The sequence below is a fragment of the Ambystoma mexicanum genome, chromosome 7q, assembly GCF_040938575.1.
Source record: "Ambystoma mexicanum isolate Mex_15411 chromosome 7q, UKY_AmexF1_1, whole genome shotgun sequence".
NCBI lineage: Eukaryota > Metazoa > Chordata > Amphibia > Caudata > Ambystomatidae > Ambystoma > Ambystoma mexicanum.
The window spans coordinates 725,615,253-725,640,598 of NC_090941.1; the positions used below are offsets into that span (position 1 = coordinate 725,615,253).

Genomic DNA, 25,346 nt, shown 5'->3' on the forward strand with positions numbered 1-25,346 from the left:
CACCACATGTAAGGAAGGCATGGTATCAAACAGTGAAGAAAGACACAGGTGTTCACAGTTAAAGAGTGTTTATTGAACTTCAATGGGTTGGTTGAATGCCTATCTAAACCTAAATCTAAGGATGGGAGCATCAAATAACATAATTACTCCTATGTCCCGTCCCCTTTTTTCCATACTGTATGGGCGATTACAACTGAAGGCAGTGTTAGGCAGAATTATATGCAGTACCCTTTGGGAACACTACACACAATTAAGACTACAAGTGACAGTACAATTTCACCTTTGGTACAAGCCTGTACTACACAGTTATAGTGGCAGCAGTAGTGGAGCAGCCAGACTTATCTCAAGAGTAAGTGAGCAGTACAAATAGTTACACAAAGGACAGCAATTACTATGATTCAGGCAAACACTAACTCAAGGTTTCTAAGTAAAAGAATACATATCTATTTACTCAACAGTTGTATAACATTTTACTATTCTAAACAAGTTAAAAATCACAATCATAAATACACCACACCACTTCCCTTAAATTCCAGACAAGTTAAGCTCACAAAATGAAGTGGGAGCAAAATGGTACTCCGGCAATTTAAAAGGGAAGGAAAGACAAAGTTCTTTTTTTTTATTTTTTATTTGTAACATTTAGTTTAATTTAAACTTTTGTCACAACAATTTCTTGTCATTTCATTTAGCAACGGCTTCCTTAAGATTTCACTACATCAACTCTAGGACTTTCAATGTTTTTTGTCACAGTAAGCACATGATTTGTTATGATTTGTTAAACCGGTATAAGATAATTATTTCATTTCAATTCCTGATTGTTCCAAATATTGTCCAAGAAGTTTATTACTGAGCATGTCAAATGCACCGAGCCTCCGCCTAAAATCCTGAGCCACCATTCCTCCATGTTTCCACCTACTGGAGTGAATTGACTCAGGTGGGTTGACCTTTGGCTCTTTAGTGCAGTACATTCTGTAATTAGATGTTTAAGTGATTCTATACTGACCATATAGAATCTACATGCATTGTCATTTGATGTTTCCACATGATGTAACACTAGCATCTGCTTCGTTTTGTAAGCATTTAAGCACAATCTTAGAAACCCATTACGATGGTAGCGAGAGGGGAATTTTTGCAGATATTGTGGCATGTTGTCTAGTGGATTCATTATAAGTCCATGTTCCTAAGAATTTGGTAGTTTGTTATATTTGAACAAGTTTTGAATCCAAAACCATTGTTTTATTTTATTTTTTGCATTTTGAGGCTGGTCTAATAACATTGCCATCTGGATGTCTGCCGCTTTCAGAACTGCCTCTAGCTTTTGCGTCCATTTCTTAAGTAAACCAGCATAGGCTGTAGTGTCTCCAGGTGGTAATATTTTATATGCTAGTTCTGGCTTGGCGATTTTCATTTTGCATAGAATCACAAGGGATTTCCAGACGACGGAACCATATAGTTCTTCTAATGCAAGTTTGTGCCCAATTATGATTATTGATATGTATTTGGGTAATCTTAATGCTCGCCACCAGAAAATTCCCTCTAGTTGTGTTCAAATTTTGTGATCTAGATTCCATCCTGTTTCTGCTCCAAAGATAATGCCAGGGGCTACTTTTTGCGTGTAGAGCTGCCGAACAGGGATTAGACTGAACTTTCCAAATAAAGTATGGATTCTCACTCCTTGTAGGGAGAACGTTTCCATTCGTTGAAACAGGTATTGTACCCATCTTGTTTCTCGTAACGACCCGTTTACCATTACTACCCAAATAGCGGATTTCAGCGACTTCTTCAATTGCTTCGTTTTCGATCGTCCACTTGAAGTTTCGATTTAATCTTCCTTTTGCTGGACCAAACTTCATGATTTTTGTCTTCTTTACATTTATTTGCAGTTTGTTTTCCACCATATATTTCTGGAGAACTGATAGAAGTCGCTGAAGCCCTATTTGAGTAGAATCGATCAAGACCAGATCATCAGCATATGATACGCAATAGATTTGATGTCCATTTATTTTTGGAGGGAAGCATTTAATGTTTATTAAGGCCTCAGGGATATCAGCGATGAACAGCTTAAACAGAGCAGCAGCTAAGGGGCAGCCCTGTTTTACCCCTTTATTCGGATCTATTGCTTCCGATATATCTCCATTTCCATTTATCCTTACACGAATTGATGTATTTGCGTGGAAGGCCTTTATTGGTTGTAATATGTTTTCTGAGCAACCCCAGTTTGTAAGTTTCCTCCATAATAATTTGCGATTTATTGTGTCAAAAGCCTGTTGCATGTCCATAAATGCGAGAAATATATTTGATCTCTTCTCTAGGGCTTCCAGTTTCAGCAAATTGATCACTGTCAGGTTGATCTTTTCCCGACTCCTTTTGTGAAACCTGTCTGTCGACAGTCTGAAATTCCTTTGTTGGTTGCCCACGTTGTTAATTTTTGTTGAAGGAAAGTAGCCATTATCTTTCCAATAGTATCAAGTTTATGATAGTTTGCTGGATCAGCCCGATTTCCCTTCTTGAAGACTGGCACTACAATCGCCTCAGTCCAGGAGGCTGGAATGGAAGTGACTTGTTTAGCGATTCCATTGGATAAAATGGCTATAAAGGTGGACCATTCATTTTTATGCGATTTTAACATTACGCTGGAAATGACGTCAGGGCCTGCAGCTCTGGAGTTATTCAGCTTGGAAATAGCGATTTGTATATCTTCTTTTGTCTTCACTACTTCCCATCGAGTTACGTCGGCATTCTGGTTTATTGATTATCCATGTTGAGTTTCCAAGAATACACCTTCAAAATGTTTTTGCCAGTTGCTCTCAGAGACCCCGTTTGCTAGCATATCTGTTTAATTGGCGTTGTCTTGATTTAAAATGCGCCAGATTTCCCTCGAATTATTAGATTTAATTAATGATAACATCATCTCCCCGCGTTCTTGATCACGCATACCGGAAAACGTTTTTAGCCAATTTCGATTTTTTGTCGGCGTTGTTTGATTGGTAATGCAGATTTAGTTCCCATTTTACGTTTTATCTCTCTTATATCCTTATTGAGTAGTCTCTTCTGATCTTTACAATTCTTCTCCATTCATGCCTATGTGATTTTGAATTTTGTGCATTTCGTGGTACACACATGTTTTGGTAAGGTAATAATGCTGCATAATTTATCGAATCTTGTGATTTATGTAATAAGGATCGAAACTCCTCTGTTACACCTGTTATTTGTTTCTCTTTTAGGCGTAGCCGATTTCATCCTTGATTTACTTCTAAAGGTTGTTTATCGGTCTGTATTTCAAGTTTCTGGCTTAATGGCCATGTCATTTCCAAGACATCATGGTCACTACGTACAGTCTGAACAATTCGTAGCTTTAAGATCTTATTTCATACGTTTTTTGAAGTCTATATATAGTCAAGGATCTTTTTATGACCAAAGTTTCGCCAGGTGAAATTCGGCGGCATGTCACCAGTAACATGTCAGTTGACCATGTCGCAATCTCTTGCATCCATTTCGTTGTTCCATTGAACTCTCCTTGTAGTTTTGTTCTGTGCATCCTTATTGGCAGTTAAAATAAACTTGTTTTCCTCATTGAACCATGTTAGGTTCATGTCTCCACATATGATGATCGATAAGTCTTGATGTTTCATTTGGTTTTTATCAATTATGGTAATTATTGATGAAATAAACTTCTCTGTTGTGATCTTCGCTGGATTCCATTACATGTTAATTAATAACAGATATTGTGTTTCCATGTATTGGCCATTTGGTTTTTGAATTAGGGAGGGTCGCCTGAACAAAATAATTTGGGTTTTCTTTTCCGTATACTTCCCAAGTGGTTCCATTTTTCACCATTGTGATTAGGCCTGAGAACGGGCGGCTCTGGGCATTTTTCTCCGCTGCATTTAGCAAGGTCAAGTACCAATTTTTTACGGCAGAATCCGCAATCATGTCTCTTGTAAGCATATCACAAAATTTCCAGTCAAGTCATCAAATAAGTGTTGGAACCCTCTTGTGTTCTATGATATCAATGTGGCGAGTCCTTCTTGCTTATGTTTGCCTAGCTAATGCTTTCTTGTTCTTGTTTCCGTTCTATTAGCTTGTAGCGGCACAGAATTACCCGCTTTTAGCTGTTTCCTAAAAGTGTCTCGGCATTGTTCATCAGTTTCTTTTTCTTTTGTATTCTTATTTTGCCCTATAGGACTTTTCAATGCAGATAGTTCTTCTGAGGTCTCAAAACCCAAAAAACAATAATTCATCTTTCGCGGCCATAATGGTCTTGCGTACTGCCTTTGATTTTATATGCCTTAACACTTGGTCTACTCGTTCTTCTGAAATGTATTCCACTATGCCAATATCTTGTGTGGTCACCGTCCTTAATATTGGCACTGAATGCAATAGTCAAATAACATTACCTCTGTTTAGGTTTACATCGTTTTCATCACGGAATATGTTTTCAATCCGTATTTTTCCTTGCAACCCTTTTGTTTCAATCAACATTTATATTTCTACAACAAGTATTTTGTTCTGAGATTGTGCTCGTGTAAGCTTTGGATTTAAAGTCATACGTGGCTAACTCTCAGTGTCTCGCTCTGGACTTTCCTGGATTTCAGATAAATTTCTCTGCTTTGCCGTCAGCCCCAGATGTCTTTGAGACTCTCCTTTTTTCCAGCTTTTGCCGTTGATTGTGGTAAGATTTGCTTTGCGACTCATTTGGTGCTTTCATTTTTGACTGACTCCTTTCATCCAGTTCTTCAAACTCTGACATATTGTCGTCTTCGAAGTCATCAGAGTATGTTGACAGATCACAAAGGTCCACCAAAGATTTTACTGTTTGAAAAGAGTCGTTATCGGAGTCTAGTCTCATTCTTTTTTTGGGATTTTTGATGTTCGTTTTGACTAATACTCCAGCAATATTTATTAGATTTTTTTCTTTCTCTGGGTCTTTAGGTTGACCTTGTTTATCTTGTAAAGAGACTTTGACTGGAGTCGGCAAATTTTGTATGAACTTTCTAGAACCGCTTGTTTGTTTTTTTGCTAAAGCAAGATTTTTCTTTTTTTCACAGGACACTGCTCGTCAACCTTAGGTTGGGGAGTTAGGGTGTCGCTTGCAATATTTTTTGCAGGTCCGCCGAAAATTCCATATGTCAATTTGTCTGAGGAGCAATGGGGTTTTTCTGATGGTTGCTCAACAATTTCCAAGCAAACTGTCGAGATATTTCTATTTCTTGGGTGAGAGTTTGCCACAGTTTTGTTTGTGTTAGCAATTATCGTTTCACTGTCACCCACCTGACCCATTTGATTTGGTCCTAATGATGGATCGGTGTTCTCATGAGGTCTAGTGCCTTGTGGCTCCCTAGGTTGAACCATTTGACTTGAGGCGTCATCTCCATCTGATGTTTTTGGCATGATACAGCCATCATTGCATATAGCAACCTGTGTTTCCACGTTTTTTTGGAGTGCCCTCGAACTTGTGGAAACTATGGTCTTGCTGTTTACGTCAGATCTCACTTGCATTAAACAGCCTAGCAGTGCTTCCATTAGGGTATTTTTATCGAAGTTTTCTTTCCTGATTTGTTCACTTAAGTCGACTTGCCAGGTCATAGCTTTAGAAGCTTCATTTTCAAGATAATGTTTGAGTGACGCATTTGCACTTTCCAAGTTGGTTATTTTTCCATTTAAATGACTAATTTGCACGCTATTATTTTGTAGTTCCTCATTGAGTGATTCGTAAAGTTTTACGAATGGAATCAATGCCAAGGACGTGGCGGCTAATACATTATTGTGAATTTGTATTGCCGCCGCGGTTGACAAATTAGATTTGAATGATTGCTCATTTTCCACATTGTTTTGTTGGGTGTCGTTGATCCCGTTTGTCAACCCTCTTTCATTTCGCTTTGGCTCTCCTGTAGCCATGTGAGCCGTTGGCCCAACTTCATATGACGACGTAGACGGATCAGGTGTTGAACAGCTTACCATCGGCATCACGGTAGTTCTAATTCCTTTTCTTGCCTCTTGATGTATCGTCGTTTTCTCGTTTTGCAAGTTTGCTGGCGTGACATAAATTTGTTTCTTGAACAATGATTTGTCCATGTTAAATTCGAAAGACACTAGCTGACAATTTATTTCCGGACTTGTTTTTAAGTGTGAAAGGTCATTATTCTTTGCGTTTTTTTGAGGATTTTCAGGGCGTGCATATCTGCCTTTTATCTTATTAGTGTCTATGAAGCTCTCTGCTAGTTTGTTTTTCATGGCTTCAAAATCTGCTTTTAAGCGCTCAGTTAATCGCGCCTCACGTTCTGCAAAGACGAATCCGTTATTGGGCGTGCTGTCATTTGGCGCTGAGCGTTCATGGCTGGTTTTACCATAATGGCTCATGCAAGAGCTTGGTTTTCCTTTCGCATGCATTGCTCCTGTACTGCTTGCGTTTCCATTGCCTTCTTCGAACAAATCCTTATTTATTGTCAAAGGAATGGTTCGCCCAAAAATGTTTATTTCAAAAATAGATAGGCAATATAAAAAAAAAACGATTGGCATTTTTTTTTCTCGAAGTCCCTATTTAAAATTTTGAGCAATTCAAGCTGTGAAATGGATGGCCGCCTGTGCTGGCTTTTGCTTTTGCGGCACTAATGAAGGAAAAGCCAGCCAGCTGTAGTCAACAAAAGCTACCACTGGGTGGCTTTTCCTTCATTGGTGCCGGGACTCGGAGGATGCGGACTGGAGACTACAGGCAGAAAAGCTGCAGCTGCATCTCGGTAAGAGCTATTTATTTATTTTTTTAAATAAGCACTAGCTGCGGTTTTTTTTCTGGAGGAGCCCGGAAAACAATAAAACCGCAGATTTAAAAACATTGTATTTATGTTTGCGGTCGCTTTTGAAGTGACCGCAACCATAAATACAACGTTATTGTGTTTGAAAACGCTGCGGTTTTTCTTTCTAAGTTTCTCAGGCTCTGAGAGTTTCTCAGGCTCCTCTGAGCCTGAGAAACTTAGAAAGAAAAACCGCAGCGTTTTCAAACACAACCGCGTTGTGTTTCTGCCTAAATCTGCTTTCCCATTTGGGGCTTTAGGGCTCCCCACGGTGTTAGGCAGAAACCTGTGCAGTTCCCTCGGGAACACTGCAAAAGATTTAAGACTACAGGTGTTGGCAGTAAACCCACTTGGTAGCAGTCTGTACCACCCAGATTTACCTGGTAGCTGTGGCTGAGCAGTCAGACTTCTCTCAAGAAGAGTTAGGCAGTATGCAAAGTATACACAATAGGCACTCAGACACACCAATACAAGCAAACACTGACCAGAGCTTTGGTATCCAAGTATATAATTATTTATTTAAAAACACAGTTTGAAACACTCCAGCACTCTTGTTGTAAAATATTCTAAACACAGTTACTATTGTAATATATACACCCCTTTTTCCTTATCAGATAAGTCTCAGTAAAACACCACTTATTTTCATACAGAGGTGAGCGCTTAACTAGATGGCACTCCAATAAGTTTGTGAGAAAGGGAGGGGAAAAAGACAGAATATGGAAAGGTACACCACTCTAAGATTCAGGAACACTGTTAGCAAGGCAGAAGAGCAAAAGTCACTGGTGAGCCGAAGTCAAAAGGCTGGGCCCACTCTTAGAGAGAGCAGAGCACAAATGCACCCAAGATCATACAGTTACACTAGGCTTAGAAAGTCTTGCAGAGAGTTCAAAAAGAGTTTAGAGAGGCTCAGGAAAGTTTAGCCAGGGTGTCCCAGGCCAACCCAGGTTCGAAAGCTGGGGGCTAAATCTCCCTCGTACAGTCGGTGGCAAGGGAAGCCAGGCGGGACACGGTACCTTAAGTGGGAAGGATCCTCCAGCGGTGGCAGTTGTTCCTGGCAGTGGGTGCAAGTCGCGTCGTCGTCCAGGGGAAAAGAAGATCTCGACTTGGAGGAAAGATGAAGGTCGTTGCACTGCCAGGGAAGAAACCAGCCGCGGAGTTTTCCGGTTAAAGGTGGTACCTTTGTTTCGCGGTCGTGGTAAAACACGGTATCCCGGTTGCCGGGGTGCTTGGCACAGGCAAGGCGGCCAGGAGGTACGTCGGGAAGGCGAAAAGATGGTGAAACAGGTTATCCCCACCAGTCAAAGGAAGAAGACTCTCCGGCGGGAGATCTCCTCTGTCGTTGGGAAAAGTGGTGAGACGGTCCAGCAGGGCTCCACCGGTGGTGGCGTCGTGGCAGGTCGGCTCAGCTTCTCCCTCGTCGGATTCTTAGGTCCTGTGGCGACTTCTGAAGTTCCAGTCCCCAAAGCCCTGCTTTTATGCAGAAAACCCCCATTCACTCAGCCTAGCTGTCACTCAAACATGCTAAGGGGTGGACGGAGTGTGACTTGAGTTGCCTAGGCAACTCAGTCCAGGGTGCCTAAATCCCCCTCCACCCCTCCTAAGTACCCCAGACAGAGTGGCACCACTTTGGAGGGCTTCTGTGGAGAAGCCCGCCAAAAAGTGGAACAAAGGGCTCGACTTGGGTTGGAGTCACAGAAGAGAACACAAACGCCATTTTAGAATCAAGTTTTGGCAAAAAATACCAACCGGAGAATTAATATTAATTAAATAAACCGGGAGAGGCTACCATAAATAATTAAATAAAGATAGTAGCCTAAAACAATGGGAAATCCCATAGGAAAATATTTGCGGTTGAATATAAAAAGTAGTATCCACTGCCACCAGCCAAAACTCGATCAGGGGGGACGGAGACGTGCCCCCTCGACTAACAGACCCTGGGGCAATTGAATTGCCCCAGCCAGTACGTCCACAATATGATGGTTTGTACTGGTTCTGTTCAGAATTTAAGACTAGTAAAGCCAATGGTGACTTTACATGCCCTGGGAGACAGTAGTCAGTCCCAGGGTATGGAGTCTATACTGGGGGGTCACTATGACACCCCTGTGTTACTGCACTGAGGGTGCTGTGTAACACACATCACAAAAACACATGAAGCCCTATGGGGTAAAAGACCCCATAGCCCATTAAACACATCTAGATTCAAAGAAACACACTCAAATCATGCCCAAGAGTGAGGGTAAAAGAGTTTCACTCTTGGCAGGAGAAAAAAAATAAATCCCAAAAATCCAGCAAAGCTGCTGGGGGACACACTAGGTTAGGAAATTCAGCCTAAACAGAGAATTCTCCCCAACACACGGGGAACCCTAGAGCCCCAAATGGGAAAGCAGATTTAGGCAGAAACACTGCAGCATTTAGCATTGCGGAAAACAACCGCGTAGTGTTTCTGCCTAAATCTGCTTTCCCATTTGGGGCTCTAGGGCTCCCCGCGGGGAGCCCTAAAGCCCCAAATGGGAAAGCAGATTTAGGCAGAAACACCGCGGCATGTAAACACAACAGTGTTGTGTTTCTGCCTGCCTTTGCTTTCACTTTGGGTCTCCGGTGCTCTCCTGGGGGAGCACCGGAGACCCAAAGTGATAGCCACGGCAGGCAGAAACACAATGCGGTTGTGTTTGAAAACGCTGCGGTTATTCTTTCTGAGTTTCTCAGGCTCCTCCGAGCCTGAGAAACTTAGAAAGAAACACCGCAGCATTTTCAAACATAACCACATTGTGTTTCTGCCTAAATCTGCTTTCCCATTTGGGGCTTGCCTAGAGCCCCAAATTGGAAAGCAGATTTAGGCAGAAACACTGCAGCATTTAGCATTTCCCATTTGGGGCTCTCGGGCCCCCCGTGGGGAGCCCGAGAGCCCCAAATGGGAAATCAGCTGTAGGCAGAAACACTGCGGCATGTAAACGCAACCGTGTTGTGTTTCTGCCTGCCTTGGCTTTCACTTTGGGTCTCCGGTGCTCCCATGGGGGAGCACCGGAGACCCAAAGTGATAGCCACGGCAGGCAGAAACACAACGCGGTTGTGTTTGAAAACGCTGTGGTTTTTCTTAGTTTCTCAGGCTCCTCAGAGCCGGAGGAGCCTGAGAAACTTAGAAAGAAAAACCGCAGCATTTTCAAACACAATAACATTGTATTTATGTTTGCGGTCACTTCAAAAGCGACCGCAAACATAAATACAACGTTTTTAAAGCTGCGGTTTTATTTCTAAGTTTTCCGGGCTCCTCCAGCCCGGAAAACTTAAAAAAAAAAAAACGCAGCTAGTGTTTATTTTTTATAAAATAAATAGCACTTACCAAGATGCAGCTGCAGCTTTTCTGCCTGTAGTCTTCGGTCCCCGTCCTCCGCGTACAGCACCAATGAAGGAAAAGCCACCCAGTGGTAGCTTTTGTTTACTACAGCTGGCTGGCTTTTCCTTCATTAGTGCTGCAAAAGCCAAAGCGAGCACAGCGGCGGGCATCCATTTCACAAAATGGATGCCCCCATGTGCCATCTTTGAGCTTGAATTGCTCAAAATTTTACATAGGGACTTCGAAAAAAATAAATGCCAATCGTTTTTTTTTATATTGCCTATCTATTTTTTAAATAAAAAATTTTGGGCGAACCATTCCGTTAAGGCATTTTTGATGCTTTTGGTTTGTCCAAGGGCTGAAGGGGTTTTAATCGAGTTCCTTCCTGCATGTAAGTCTTTGGTTATTCCCTCCACGGGCGGATATGTAAATCTCATTGAATTAGCTTTGTTCGGTAATCACGGAACCTCTAATTGCAATAACTCAATGTCTGTTACATCAAAGGGAGAGTCAAAGACTGCCGTGCTAATTTCAATCTCTTTTCCTCTAGCACCGTCGTGTGCAGATTCATTTGGACTTGGGCATAGAGTACTGTTGATTTTTAACTTTTCGTTTCCTGCGGCGTCATCTGAAGCGCCCTCAAGCCAAATCACTCCATTTGTCTGTGCGCCCTCTCTTCCGTCTTTGCCAAGCTCGTCTCCCATGTTTACTACTGCTACTGCGCCGTTCCTTGCGGCACCTGTTAAGGACGTTGAAGGCATATAGAGAGCGGTTTCTGAGAGATATTTACTTGCCAGTTACGCTAACGATGGAAAAGCAGGGGGCCGTTCACTTGAGATTTGCTTTGTCTGATCTATATGTGTGCCAACAGCCAGTAGCTTGTTTTTCTTTTGACACGACCAGTTGTATCCCTCTAAATCACATTTATCAGTGTACAGATTCCCCTCCATCAACAAAGTTTTATTGTTCGCTTGTGTAGAGTGCTTTAATTTTGAGCATGTCAGGAGGCCTGCCTCGGCCATAATTAACTTTTTACCTGCTGCACTGTCATGGTATGGTGCCGGATTTACTCCCAACGAGCAAGGGAGCCACTCCACACTCCAAAGCCGCCAAACAGCAAAACAGTGTTCACAGGCCTTCAGTCGCAGGGCTTACGCCGCAAGGGCGCTCCCGGAGTCCTAATGAACACAGCTGATGATCACGTGACGTGCGCGTCACTATAGAGACAGTCTGTGTAAATACTTGAAGTGAAGGCGTCCTTTCACCTTCAAGTGTAATCCGCAATCCGTGCCATCTGCTGTCTGCAGGGAGGAGCAATGGGAGACTGCTTCTTGCTCTCCACTCGCTCACACAAAAAAAAAAATATCAAACTGTGAAGCACGATGTAGTGAATGGATGAAACACAAACGTCGCCACAGCAAAACAGTGTTCACAGCCCTTCAGACGCAGGGCTTACTTTCTTAGTTATTAGAAATTAGGCAAAACCAACAGGTAAGTACTCAGGGCAATTGAACAAGAGAGACTACAGTGAGATCATCAGCTAGAAAAGGCTTAGGGCCAAAGTCAATGGGTCAAAAGTCTTTTGCTCAAGATCACACAGTTCAGGGTAGTTTGCAGTAAAGTTCGTGGCACAGATTCCGGACGAGGTTGGTTGGTAGAAAAGTTAGTTCAAAGAGAAGAGAAGGACAAGTCCTCGGATTGGAGAAAGATTTCAAACACTTTCACTGCGGCTGAACGAAACAGACAACCGGATTTGCACAGTACCTTAAAACAGAGAGAGCTGTAGCTGAGGCGGACGTTCCTGGTGGTTCCTGCAGGTTCACGGCTCCTAAAGCGACTGTCGGACTGACACGAAGTAGGAAGGAACCAGCAGCAGAGCAAAACAACAAATAAAAGGTGCGCTCCTTAAAACCCAAGCAGGGTCCACCCTTCCTGGCTATCCGGCCCACTGTAGCTCTGTACAGCGAATTCGACTAGAGGAGGGGTTCTAGCTTGTAGTTTGTGCGAACTGGTTGGTCCCACCAGCTCAAGGGAAGAAGTTTCCTGGAGGATCTTCTCTGTCGTCGGATTCTGGCGATTTGGACCTGCAGCAGGGCTTCACTAGGCGGTTCAGCCGTGGAAGGGGTCCTCTTCTTCCAGTTCCTTGTTGGTTCTTTCGTTCTAGTGGCGACTCTGCCTTTCCAGTCCCAGAGACCTGCTTTTTATGCAGTTTTCCCCCATTCATACAGCCTGGCTGTCAATCACACAGCAGGGTGGCTGGCCTGGCAAGGACAGTCCCCTTAGCCAATCAGACAAGAGTGCGACTTGGGTTACCAAGGGAATCCATGGCAGGGGTCCGAAGATCCCTCCCTCACATCCTGCCTACATAGACTATCAGGCGCCTTAAGGAGGGCTTCTGTGTAGAAGCCTGTGAAAAGACAGCGAACAAAGGAGCCATCCCCAGTTTGGCGCGCAGAGAAAAACACGAGAAAGACTAACAAAAAGAAATGTGGAATAAACCCAGCCAGCCGGAACCAAAATAAAATGTATTTGGACAAGCGGGTTTATGTTCGAGGCTAACATAATAGCCTAAAACAATACCACGTTTATATAATATAATCGCGGTACAAAAGTTAGGGTAGTTACCACTGCCACCAGCCAAGTCTTAATGTTAAGGGAGCGAAACAAGGCTCCAAGAGGCACAGACAAAAAGGGATAAGAGTTAACCCTTTCCAATACTCCATGTAAGATGGGGTGTACTGGGTCTGTGGTTTAAAGTGACTATATAAAGTTAATGGCAACTTTACATGTTTCTGGGGGACAGTAGTCAGCCCCAGAAAAATGGAGTCCGTCGGAAGTCTTAGACAACCCTGTGTCACTGCACTGAAGGTGCTGTGTAACACACAAAAAGTGGTGCTCATGCAGTAGGTGAGGCTCCAGTGCCCAAGATCACACAAAAAGTGAAAGCGCACACAGCAAAACACATGTAAGAGTGGGATAAAGGCTCACACTCTTACCAGGTGAAAAGAATAAACCCTAGAAATCCAGCAAAGCTGCTGAGGGACTCATTAGGTAAGGGAAATCAGCCATTTACAAGATGGTCCCTAACAGGCAGTCCTTGGGAGGAGAGTTGCCCCTCGAAGAAAACAAGTTTGTCAAAACTGCCTGGCCAAATGCAGCGTCCGATTTGGCACTGGCATCAAAGTAGTAGTGTTTGCAAAAGGCTGACGGGGAAGCCCAAGAAACCAACTTGCTGATCATCTGCCATGGGACGTGTCTCTGGAAAGCCACCGCCGTGGCCTTGGCTCTGATGGCATGGGCATGCATGTTTGCTAGCAAAGGCCTGTGCTGCCCTATGCTTCCTTGATGGCCATAGCCATCCACCTTGCTATGGAAGCCTTGGAGGATTCACAGCATGGTTTTGATCCGCCAAAAGTGAAGAACAAGGCATCCGATTTACGGAAGCTCTTTGTCCTGTCCAGAAAGAATTTTAGAGCATGCCTGACATCCAGACAGTGCAATACCTGCTGAGCCTCATCCTTTGGGTCAGCAAAGAACATTGGGAGTACTATCTCCTCGTTAATGTGAACGGAAGAAACAACCTTAGGGATAAAGGCAGAATGTGTACCGAGCACCACCTTGTCCCGGTGAAATGTGGTATAAGGCTCTGAAGTCACTAGTGCCTGAATCTCACTGATCCGGCGTACTGAACGAGCAGGGCAGTATTAATAGTAACCAGCATGATGTCGGCTGATGCCATGGGTTCGAAGGGCCTGTGAGCCAAGGGCCCCCAACACCACATTAAGGTCCCAGACCGGATGTGGACATTTGACAGGAGGATATGATCTGTTCAGGCCCGCCAAATGCCTTTTAACCACCGGATTGGAAGAGGAGAAAATGTTGTCTGGAATTCTTGTAGGCTCATATGGCCACCAGATACGTAAGGCAAGTGTCTACCTGCACACCTGAGAGAGCCAGATGAGCAAGTAAGCGGATCGATCTTATTTGTCTTGGCCCAGTGGTAGAACCTGGTCCACTTCCTCCTGTACTGACTCCTGGTGGAGTCGCTCCTTGCCCCTTGTACGATAGCCAGGTTGTCCTGTGACAAGTGTAGATGCTTCAGGGTGACCTGTTCAGGTACCAAGCTGCCAGGGGTAACTTCTGCGGAGCAGAGTGAACCAGTGTGCCCCCCTGCTGGGAGAATAAGTAAGTTGCACCCCGCAGGATGTAATTTGGAGGTTGGTCCGACAGTCGGAGGAGCTCCGCGAACCAATGTCTTGCCAACTACCATGTCACTATAAAGATGAGTCGAAGGCTCTGTGACTCCATGACCCTGCAGATTACCTTGTGAATCAGCAAAGTGTGGGGGGGGGGTAGGGGGTAGAATGTATATGCATTCATGCCGTTCTACGGGATCTGAAACGCGTCTCCCAGGGTTCCCCCTTGCCTTGTCCCAGCCAGGAAGTGAACTGAGGGCACCTCCTGTTCATGTTGGCGAATGGGTCTGCCGGGGGGGGGTGGTCCAACATGTCGAAGATCCTGCTCAGGACCGCTTTGTTCAACTGCCACTCGTAGTTGTAGATACCCAGCCTGCTGAGCATGTCCGTCTCCAGGTTGGACTCCCCAGGCAGGTGAACAGCTGATAAATTACAAGTTACTCACCGTAGTGACTAACATATTCCTAATCCAAAGTCCCCTTTCCTCCATACTGCATGGGCGTCCCTCGCTAGGGACGGGAGACGGAACCTTTTTCACCAGATCATCTTCCCCTTTAAATTTAGATGCATGCAGGGCCGTGGCCCTGGGAGCACGCACTCCTCTAACTTCGCCCATTGGCGCCACTCCTCAGTCCCCTTTGACGCGTCGATAATATTAACATTGCCTAATGACACCAGTTTTATCAGGTGAGAGGATGGTGGGACGCATGGAGGAAAGGGTACTACTACGGACTAGGAGTACATTAATCACTACAGTGAGTAACTTCTAATTACTTCTACGTCCCGTCCCCTTTCCTCCATACTGCATGGGCGAGTACAGCTGAATGTAGCCCCAGAGTGGAGAGGTGCTCTCTTAAGAAAACAAATTCTTTAACACTGCCTGACCAAATGCCGCCTCCGACCTGGAGCCGGCATCCAAGTAGTAGTGCTTGCAGAAGGCAGAGGGCGTAGCCCATGTAGCTGCCTTGCTGATAACCTGCCACAGGACGTGCCCCTGGAAAGCAACTGCAGTGGCTTTAGCTCTGATAGCATGGGCATGCATATTTGCTGGAAGAGGTTTGTGCTGCCCCTCGTACGCCTCCTTGATGGCCATCACCATCCACCTTGCTATGGGAGCCTTGGAGGCCTGACAGCCAGGTTTTGACACCCCGAAGGTGATGAAGAGGGCGTCTGATTTACGGAAGCCTGTGGTTCTGTACAGGTAGAAACTTAGCGCATGTCTGACATTCAGAAAGTGCAATACCCTCTGAGCGCCATCCTTAGGGTCCGCAAACAGAGTCAGTAACATGATCTCCTCATTTAGGTGAAAAGAGGAGACGACCTTAGGTAGAAATGCGGGATGTGTTCCGAGCACCACCTTGTCCTTATGAAATGTGGTATATGGCTCCGAGGCCACCAGCGCCTGGATTTCACTGATTAATGGCAACTAGCCTGATGTCCGCGGACGCCATCAGCTCGAATGGTTTATGTGCCCGGGCACGCAGGACCACATTGAGGTCCCACACCAAGTGTGGTTTCTTGATAGGTGGATACAGCCTAGTCAGGCCCGTCAAGTGCCTCATAACCACTGGATTAAAGGATGAAAATACCTCCTCTTACGAGTTCTTGTAAGCTCCAATGGCCGCCAGATACGCTCAGCATGTGTCTACCTGCACCCCCGAATGTGCAAGATGCGCCGGGAAGGATAGCATGTTGTCCAACGTGCAAGACAACGGATCAATCCCCTTGGATTCTGCCCAGTGACAGAACCTGGCCCACTTGCTCTTGTACTGTCTCCTGGCAGCGTTGCTCTTAGCCCCCTGTATAATGGCTGTGACAGGTGCAGATGATTCAGGGTGACCTGTTCAGGTACCACGCTGCAAGTGCTAACTTCTGCAGGGAGGGGTGGATGACCGTGCCCCCCTACTGAGAGAGTAGGTGTGCTGGGCCGAGCGGAAGGTGTACCGGGGCTGGTCCGACAGGCTGAGCAGTTCCGAGAACCATGGTGTTGCTAGGCCACCATGGAGCTATCAGGATGATCCAAAGGTTCTGCGACTCCCTGATTCTGCAGAGCACCCTGTGGACCAGAGAAGGGGGGAGCTGTGCGTGACGCGTACATGTTGTTCCAAGGGAGCAGCATTGCGTCGCCCAGCGTACCCCTGCCTTGCCCCAGCCAAGAGGCAAACTGGGGGCACCACCTGTTGGTGGCGAAGAGGTCCACCTGCGGATGACCCCACCTGTTGAAGATCCCCTGAAGGACCTGCTCTTTCAACTGTCATTCGTAGTTGTCTGTGCCTAGCCTGCTGAGCCTGTCCGTCTCTAGGTTGGGCTCCCCCGGGAGGTGGACTTTTCGGACAGGTGCATGTTGTTCACCAGAGGCCACTCCCAAATGTCGATCGCCAGTCCGCAGAGGGGCGGGGACTGGGTGTCAACCTGCTTGTTGATGTAATACATGCAGGTGGAGCTGTCTGTTTGAATGAGAATCGCCTTGCTGGTGATCATGGGTAGGAAGGCTTTGAGAGCAAGCCAGATAGCCATCATCTCGAGCCAGTTAATGTGTGCCAGCTGCTTCTGACGGGATCATACTCCATGGATACTGTGGCTGTCCAGGTTAGCTCCCCATCCCTCTAGGGATGAGTCTGTGGTAATGGTGACCTGAGGCGCTGGTTGCCGGAAGGGCCTGCCTATCCGCAGATTGCTGTCCATACTTGTTAGGAAGAAACCAGTGCAGTTCCCTTAGGGACCACTGCAAAAGTTTAAGACTACAGGTGTTAGCAGTAAACCCAATTGGTAGCAGTCTGCACCACCCAGATGTACCTGGTAGCTGTGGCTGAGCAGTCAGACATCTCTCAAGAAGAGTTAGGCAGTATATAGAGTATACAGAATAGGGCTAAAAATACAGTAGTACAAGCAAACACTGACCAAAGCTTTGGTATAAAAGTATATAATTATTTATTTAAAAACACACTTGTAAAAATACACTGGCACTAATATGTCAAGCAAGTTCAAACACAGTCACTAGAAATATATACACCTCCCTAATTAATTATTTGACAAGTCTAGGTTAAGACATCACTTATTTAGCAAAACAGAGGTGAGCGTGTAACCATAGATGGCACTCCAATAATTTGTTAAAAAGGGAGCGAAAAGGACACTCATACAGTATGGAGAAAAGGGGACGGGACGTAGGAGTAGGTATGCTTACTCTGTTCCTTCTGCCTCCAAATACATGATTGCACCGGAACACCCATCTCCAAATCTATGCTTTCACTGTTACCACCCTCTCCCACATGATTGCTCTGTTCTTTCCTACTCAGAATGAATTGCACTGGTAACTCTCAATGACAATTTCACACAGCTACATGGAAAGATTTCTAAAGAGTGGTGCATGGACGAAGGTCCTGAGGACACGTTCTGGCGGTACTGTTGTGCCTTCCATAGGCTACTATAACCATTTCTCATTACAGTCACAGGTGATTAAACAACGGTTGGATTGCAGACATCACACTGCCAATTTCCCTACTCTAATTTCCTCATGCAATCATGCACTCAAACATTAACTTGCGCATCTGCATTTTTTATGTGAACATGCAAAACAAGTCTAAAGCTTATAGTTGACAAATATTATGGTATGTATTTGAGGGATTTGCAGATGAAAGCTAGTAATTAATTGGAGGCAAATGTACCTAAAAGCATGCTCTGTTCCCAAAGTGAGAAAGTAACTCCCCGGTTAGCAGCAAAACAAATGAGTAAACAAGTTAAAATACTGTAAATATGAAACCTCCTAAATGATTGGCCTTCTGGGGGCAATGGCAGAGCTCTTTTCAATCACAGATGGGAAGAGGAAGCTCATGTCTGGGCAGGATATGTGTCATTTGTGTATGGATATCAGTTCATATAAACGGTGGGTCAATATGCAGATCAAGAAGCAAATATGTTGCATTATCCATGTAGCCATACAACATATTGCACTTTTGCTGCTATTAATTCGCATCTGTAGAGCGAGAGATGCTTAACAGCACCCTGCCCACTTGTCTCGCAATTCTGACAAAAAGACAGTGGCAAATATGCCAAACGCTTATGAGAGCCAAAACCAGTTGGCTCTCATAATGCTTCTTTTTGTATAGCTCTCCATTACTTTGTATATGATTTTACAATATAAAAATCCCACACATGCTCCTAAGCACCAAATACTTCAATAACTGGTTGGACCAACATGAGCCTCCTTCACTGGACAAGACTGTTGAAATAGGGAGGATGTAGTGAGGAACGGGGGAATGCTAAATAATTATACACGCTGAAAATGTTAATAAAAAGTTATATAGCCATCTATGAATTTGCAAAATGTCAATTTTTCAGCAATAGATAATGATTGTTCAAAATTTGAAAAACACTGCTATAATTTAACTTCATGCTAGAATAATTACCGTTTCAGTCGGTCTTCAGATGACAACCACTGCACAAACAATTTGCTGGGCGATTCCACATGTTTTACTCGTACTGGGAACTCTTCTCTGCTTTTAGGCAACACTAAGTTCAAATCATCCTCAAGCAGAACATTTTGAAATGTTGACTCAAAGAGCATAGGTTCTGGTGCTGGATCCCATATTTCATGAACGTTCTCTGATGGCAACTCACTTAAAGAACAAAACACAGTTTCAATAAAACTGTGAGGGAAGAATAACCTTAATTACCTTTTTTTAGAATATTAACATTAAAACATTTCACGTCTGATTGGCCCAACTTTGTAATACCATTTGCAACAATCTGGAAACAATATACACTAGTTCAAAAAGTATAAGTTACTCACCGTTGTGACTATATTCCACTTTCCTCCATACTGTACGGGCATCCCTTCCAAGGGATGGGAGACAGAACCTTTTTCACCAGAAAAAACTTCTTCCCCTTTAAATTTAGAGGCGCGCGTGGGTGAGGCCCAGGGAGCATGCGCTGCCCTGACTCCGCCCTCCGCCGCCACACCTCAGTCCCCATTGACGCGTCGTCAATAGATTTAACATTGCCTAATGACACCAGTATTATTAGGGGGGAGGTTGGTGGGACATATGGAGGAAAGGGGACTATGGACTAAGAGTACGTTAGTCACTACAGTGAGTAACTTATAATTACTCTTGCGTCCCATCCCGTTTCCTCCATACTTTATGGGCGATTACAACTGATTGTAGCCCCAGGGTGGAGAGGAGACCCTCCTTAAGCAAATAGGTTTCTGAGAGCCGCATCCAAACAGTAATGCTTGCAGAAAGACAAGGGAGAGGCCCAAGTGGCCGCCCTGCTTATGACTTGCCAAGGGACATGGCGCTGGAATGCGATGGCCGTTGCCTTGGCCCCGACTGCGTGGGCATGCATGTTGGCCGAAAGCGGCTTGTGCTGGCCCTCATACGCTTCTTTGATGGCAGAGACCATCCAGCGGGATATGTAAGCCTTAGTGGCCTGATAGCCTGGTCTTGAGACTCCAAAAGTGACAAACCGGGCGTCCAAATTGTGGAAGCCCTTGGTCCTGTCCAAGTAGAATTTCAGAGCACGCCTGACATCCAGGCAGTGCAGCACTCTTTGTGCTTTGTCCTTAGAATCGGGAAAAAACGTAGAAATGACTATTTCCTTGTTCAGATGGAAAGCAGACGGAACCTTGGGCAGAAATGCCGGGTGCTTCCGCATGACTACCTTGTCCGTGTGAAAGGTGGTATATGGCTCAGAGGCGACCAGCACCTGGATCTCGCTGACTCTACGAGCCGAGGTAAGGCCGACTAGTAAGGTCGTTTTGGTGGTGACCAGCCTGATGTCCACGGACGCCATTGGCTCGAATGGTTTGTGCGCCAGTGCGCCCAAGACTATGTTAAGGTCCCACACAGGGTGCAGTCTCTTGACGGCCGGGTAGAGCCTAGGGAGACCCGTCAGATGTTTCTTGACGATAGGGTTGGGGTAAGGAGAAAATGCCTTCCTCCGAGTTCTTGTAAGCCTCAATGGCTGCAAGGTATGTGCGGCAGGTGTCCACCTGTACGCCTGAATGAGCGAGGTGCGCCGAAAAGGAGAGCACGTCGTCCAAAGTGCATGTCAATCGGTCAATTCCCTTGGAGTCTGCCCAGTGGCAGAATCTGGTCACTTGCATTTGTACTGGGCCCTGGTGGCTTTGCTCCTGGGGCCTTGTATGATCTCCAGATTGGCCTGTGAGAGGCTAAGGTGCCGAAGCGTTACCCTCAGGTACCACGCTGTGAGGGCTAGATTCCCTGACGCAGGGTGGATGACTCTGCCCCCCTGCTGCGCCAGATGATGTGCTGGGGCCATCGGAAGGTGAATCGGGGGCACCTCCGAGAGGCTGAGTAGCTGCGAAAACCATGGCCTGGCCGGCCACCATGGAGCTATCAGAATGATGAGTCGGAGAGACTCCTTGATTTTGCAAATTATCCTGTGAATCAGAGGAGTGGGCGGAAAGGCGTAGGCTTTCATGCCAGTACACCGGAGGAGAAATGCGTCGCCCATAGAGCTGGGGCCCTGACCTTGACAGGATGCGACCTGGGGACACTTCTTGTTGTGCCAGGTGGCAAAGAGTTCCACGTGGGGGTGACCCCACCTGTTGAAGATCTCCGTGATAACGAGGTTGTTTAGCGGCCACTCATAATTGTCTGCCTCCAGCCTGCTGAGCCTGTCCGCTTCTGGGTTGGATTCCCCCAGGAGGTGGACTGCCGAGAGGTAAATGTTGTTTTGCAGGGCCCACTCCCACATGCTCATCGCCAGTCTGCACAGAGGAGGGGATCTGGTGCCTCCCTGTTTGTTGACATAGTACATGCTGGTCGAGTTGTCTGTCTGGATGAGGACAACCTTGCCCCTGAGAAGTGGAAGGAATGCTCCGAGCGCTAGCCAGATGGCATTTAGCTCCAACCAATTGGTGTGGTATTCCTGCTCCTGTCGAGTCCAGGTGCCGTGTGGCAGGGAGAATTCTCATTCAATGGCTAAATTCCCTTACCTAATGAGTCCCTTAGCAGCTTTGCTGGATTTCTGGAGTTTATTTTTTCCACTTGGCAAGAGTGTGAGCTTTTCCCCCACTCTTACCTGTGTTTTGCCCTGTGTATTTAATCTGTTTTTGTGATTGTGGACCCTGGAGTACACCACTTCAGTAGCCCCCTCTTTTATGTGTTACACAGCACCTTCAGTGCAGTGACACAGGGTTGTCCTTTAGACTTCCCACCAACTCCATTTCTGGGGCTGACTACAGTCCCCCAGAAAAAATTAAAGTTGCCATTACCTTTACATAGTCAAATAACCACAGGTCCAGTACACACCATCTTACATGGAGTATTGGAAAGGGTTAATCCTTAGCCCTTTTATCTGTACCTCGTAGAGCATCGTTTTTCTCTTTTAACATTTGGACTTGGCTGGTGGCAGTGGCATCTACCCTAACTTTTCTACCGCGATTATACTATATAAATGTGGTACTGTTTTAGGCTATTATATTAGCCTCGAACATAAACCCGCTTGACCAAATACTCTTTCTTTTGGCTCTGGTCGGGTTTATTTGCATTTCTTTTTGTTAAAGTCCTTCTTGTGTTTTACTTTGCGCGGCAAACCAGGTTTGCCTTCTTTGTTCACCGTGTTTTGGCGGGCTTCTGCCAAGAAGCCCTCCTCTAGGCGCCTGGGTGTCTAGGTGGGCTGAATGTGAGGGAGGGGTGTAGTCACCCCCTGCACAGGGTATCCTAGGAAACCCAAATCGCACTTTGCCATGATTGGCTGAGGTGGTTGTCTGGGCTGGACAACCCCCCTGCTGCGTGATTGACAGCCAGGCTGTGTGAATGGGGGATTTTCGCATAAAAGTCAGGACTCTTGGGCTAGAAGTCAGAATCGCCATTGGAACTACAAGGAACCGAAGAGAAGCAGAGAAGAAGACGGCTGCTGCAACTACCCCATCCCGGTGAAGCCCTGCTGCAGTCCTGAGCTATCTACCCTTCAACGACTAGAGAAGATCCAGGCCGGAGTCTTCTTCCCTTGAGCTTGGCGGGGTCAACCAGCTCATCTCTCACAGTTTTGTGATAGAAATCGCTGCACACTGCTGTAGTGGTCCGGATAGCCATCTGAAGAGCCTCTCCTGTGTTTTTAAGGAGCGCATCTTTTATTCACCGTCGCTGCTGCTGGCTTCATCCCTGGGAAGTGCAGACCCCTCCAGACGTCGTCATTCTCGTCGCCATGACCGAAGCACCAGGAACTGTGGGTCTGCAGGAAGCTACCAGGAACAACTGCTGTGGCACCAGCTTCTTCCTTGAATAAGGTACTGTGTTCTGCTTCGAAGGAACTGGGGTGAATCCCTTTTCTCCTCATCCAAGGCTTGCCCTTGTCTTCCCTCCTTCTTACAACTTTTGCTTCCTCTGTTGACAATATCCAAGTACTCATGGCAACGTTGAATCTTGAACTGTCTGTGTGATCCTCGACAACAGGAACCCGGTTCCACTTGACACTGGCTCCGGCCTATTGACTTTTGTATTTCTGTCAGCGAGGGTTCTCTGATTCTGTCTGCCTTGACAAAAGTATTGCGTATGATTTTTGCCCCCAACTCGCTCTGGTTAACTCAGGTGCTAAGTGTGTTTTTGCCCGGGTAACATTTCTTGCTGCGGATACGCATATCTTTCGTAAGACCGAACTGTCATTACTGTCAAAAAGTGATCGCATATGTATTCCCGGTAACGTCTTTTGTTCACAACACCGGTCCGTTAAAACATAGGGTACTTACCTTGATTTATACTGTACCAAGTGAATTGGTTGTTTGTAGTGTGTTTCACGTGTGGTTTTGAATTAATAGAAGTGTTGTGTTTTACAGATGGTTTAAAAATAAATGTACTTATATTTTTTTTACCTGAAACCTTGATTCAGTGTTTGCTTGAATCACAGTAATTGTGGTCCCTTTATGTAATCTCTGCTACTGCTCATATACTCTTGAGATAAGCCTGGCTGCTCCGCTACTGCTATGACTTTAACATAGTAGTACAGGCTTGTTCCAAAGGTGAACTTGTACTACCACTTGTAGTCTTAATTGCGTGTAGTGGTCCCTAAGGGCACTGCACAGGATTCTGCCTAACACCGTGGACCGAGAGATCGTCCAGGGTGGCTCCCCAGCCCTTGAGCGAGGAGTCTGTGGTGATGGTGGCCTGCGGAGAGGACGGCCAAAAGGGCTTGCCCGTCCGTAGGTTGCAGTCCATGGACCACCATGTTAGGTCGGGTGGAGAGATGGAGGAACGTTGATGATATCGGATTGCGAGCCCCGCTCCTGATTCCATGAGGCCACGAAGTGGAGCTGAATCCTCCTCTTCCTTAGTCTTGCGTGCGGCACGGCTAATAGGACCGCTGCCAGTAGATCCAGGAGATGTTGGTACCACCATGCAGAGGTCACTTCTCTGCTGAGGAAGTTGGCGGTGGCCCTCTTGATGGCCGAGATTTTGTCCTCCGACGGGAAGACCTTCTCAGAGCATGTGTCCCAGGAATGTCAGAGTCTGCGTAGGCTGCAGCTGTGACTTCTTGAGATTGAGCGAGAAGCCCAGATCGCGCAGTGTGTTCATAAGGGCGTGGGAAGAGGGGCAAACCGCTTCCGGAGATGTAGCCCCGACGAGCCAGTCGATGTATGGGTAGATGTAGAGGTCCTGTGCTCTGAGGAGGGCTGCCACGGTATTCATGATTCATGAGTCTGGTAAAGACCCTGGGGTCGAGTTAGGCCAAATGAAGGACTTTGTATTGAAAATGGTAGCCCATGATCCTGAAACATAGGAAAGAAAGATGGGGTTGCCAAATCGGGACGTGTAGGTGCGCGTCCTTCAGGTACAGGGAGCACATCCAGTCTCCCTTGTCCAATGTCTCCGCTATAAAAGCTGGCACAACGATCTTGAATTTTTGCAGGGGTAGGGAGAGGTTGAGGGTGGAAAGGTCCAGCACAACTCTCAGGCCCGCCTGGTTCTTCTTCTGAATGACGAAAATCCTGGAGAAAAAGCCAAAGCCTTGCTGGGAGGCTGGGACTTCCTCCACTGCCTGGCTCTCTATGAGCGACCCGATCTCCGCCAAAAGAGTTGCTGTCCCAACCTGTGGGAGTGGAGAGGAGGCAGGAGGAGAGGCTGGGATAGGAAGGCGTTACCCCGTGGATACTACGCAGAGGATCCAGCGGTCCGTGAAATTCTGGCGCCAGAAATGTGCATGGAGAGCAAGCCTGCCCCCCACCGGAGACACGTGGACCCGGAGGGGTGTGTCATGCCTTCTTTCCCTCGGAGGCTGACGCTGAGGAGGGGGACTGGATAAAGCCCTTACTCTCCCACCCCCTTTTTGTTGTTTGCGCCGGCTCTGATACGACGAGCGGTCCGGCTGCCTGGATCTGCGTTCCTGGATGCCGCGGAACCCTCTATATGTATGACCCTTTTCCAAGCACTGCTGAGATTGGGTGTATGATTTGGGCGTGATCTTTCTAAGAATGGATAAAGACTTTGCTGTTTGTGAGCCGTTTTTCTTTTTGTCCAGTTCCTCGATAATAGAGGAGTGGAAGAGGCCCCCCCCCCTCTCGAACGGTAGATATAGAATGTACTCCTGGACATCCGGGTTGAATTCCATTGCCCGGAGCAAGGCTGTTCTTCTCATGTCCGTGGCAATACAGATGGCACGGCTTGAGGTATCGATACGAGCCACTGTGGATTCCATGAGGTCATGCGCCACCAACTTGGCTTCAGCTAGCCCCACCATAAAGCGTGTTTGGCACTGGGTGGGGAGTTCCGGGCTGAAATCCGCAATTTCCCGCCATAATCTTTGGTTGGCGGCAGCCAGCATGGCATCTGCGTTGGCCTGACGAAGGTGCAAGGATGCGTTGGAGTAGATTTTTTTGCCATACGCCTCCAAGATCTTCTCCTCCTTGCCTAGCAGCGCCGCAGAGGAGGCTGCTGAGTGTTATGGAGAATTCTCATTTATGGCTAATTTCCCTTACCTAGTGAGTCCCTCAGCAGCTTTGCTGGATTTCTGGGGTTTATTTTTTCCACCTGGTAAGAGTGTGAACCTTTTTCCCACTCTTACATG

At 46.2% G+C, this 25,346-nt stretch overlaps 1 protein-coding gene across 1 annotated transcript in view; it reads right to left on the reverse strand.

The window, feature by feature from the left end:
• Positions 1-25,346, reverse strand: part of RNF17 (ring finger protein 17) — a 3,777,565-nt gene that overhangs the window by 1,349,673 nt on the left and 2,402,546 nt on the right. The window contains exon 24 of the mRNA XM_069639339.1: positions 18,728-18,937. Coding sequence (XP_069495440.1) covers positions 18,728-18,937 — 210 coding nt within the window. The remainder of the gene's footprint in view (positions 1-18,727; positions 18,938-25,346) is intronic.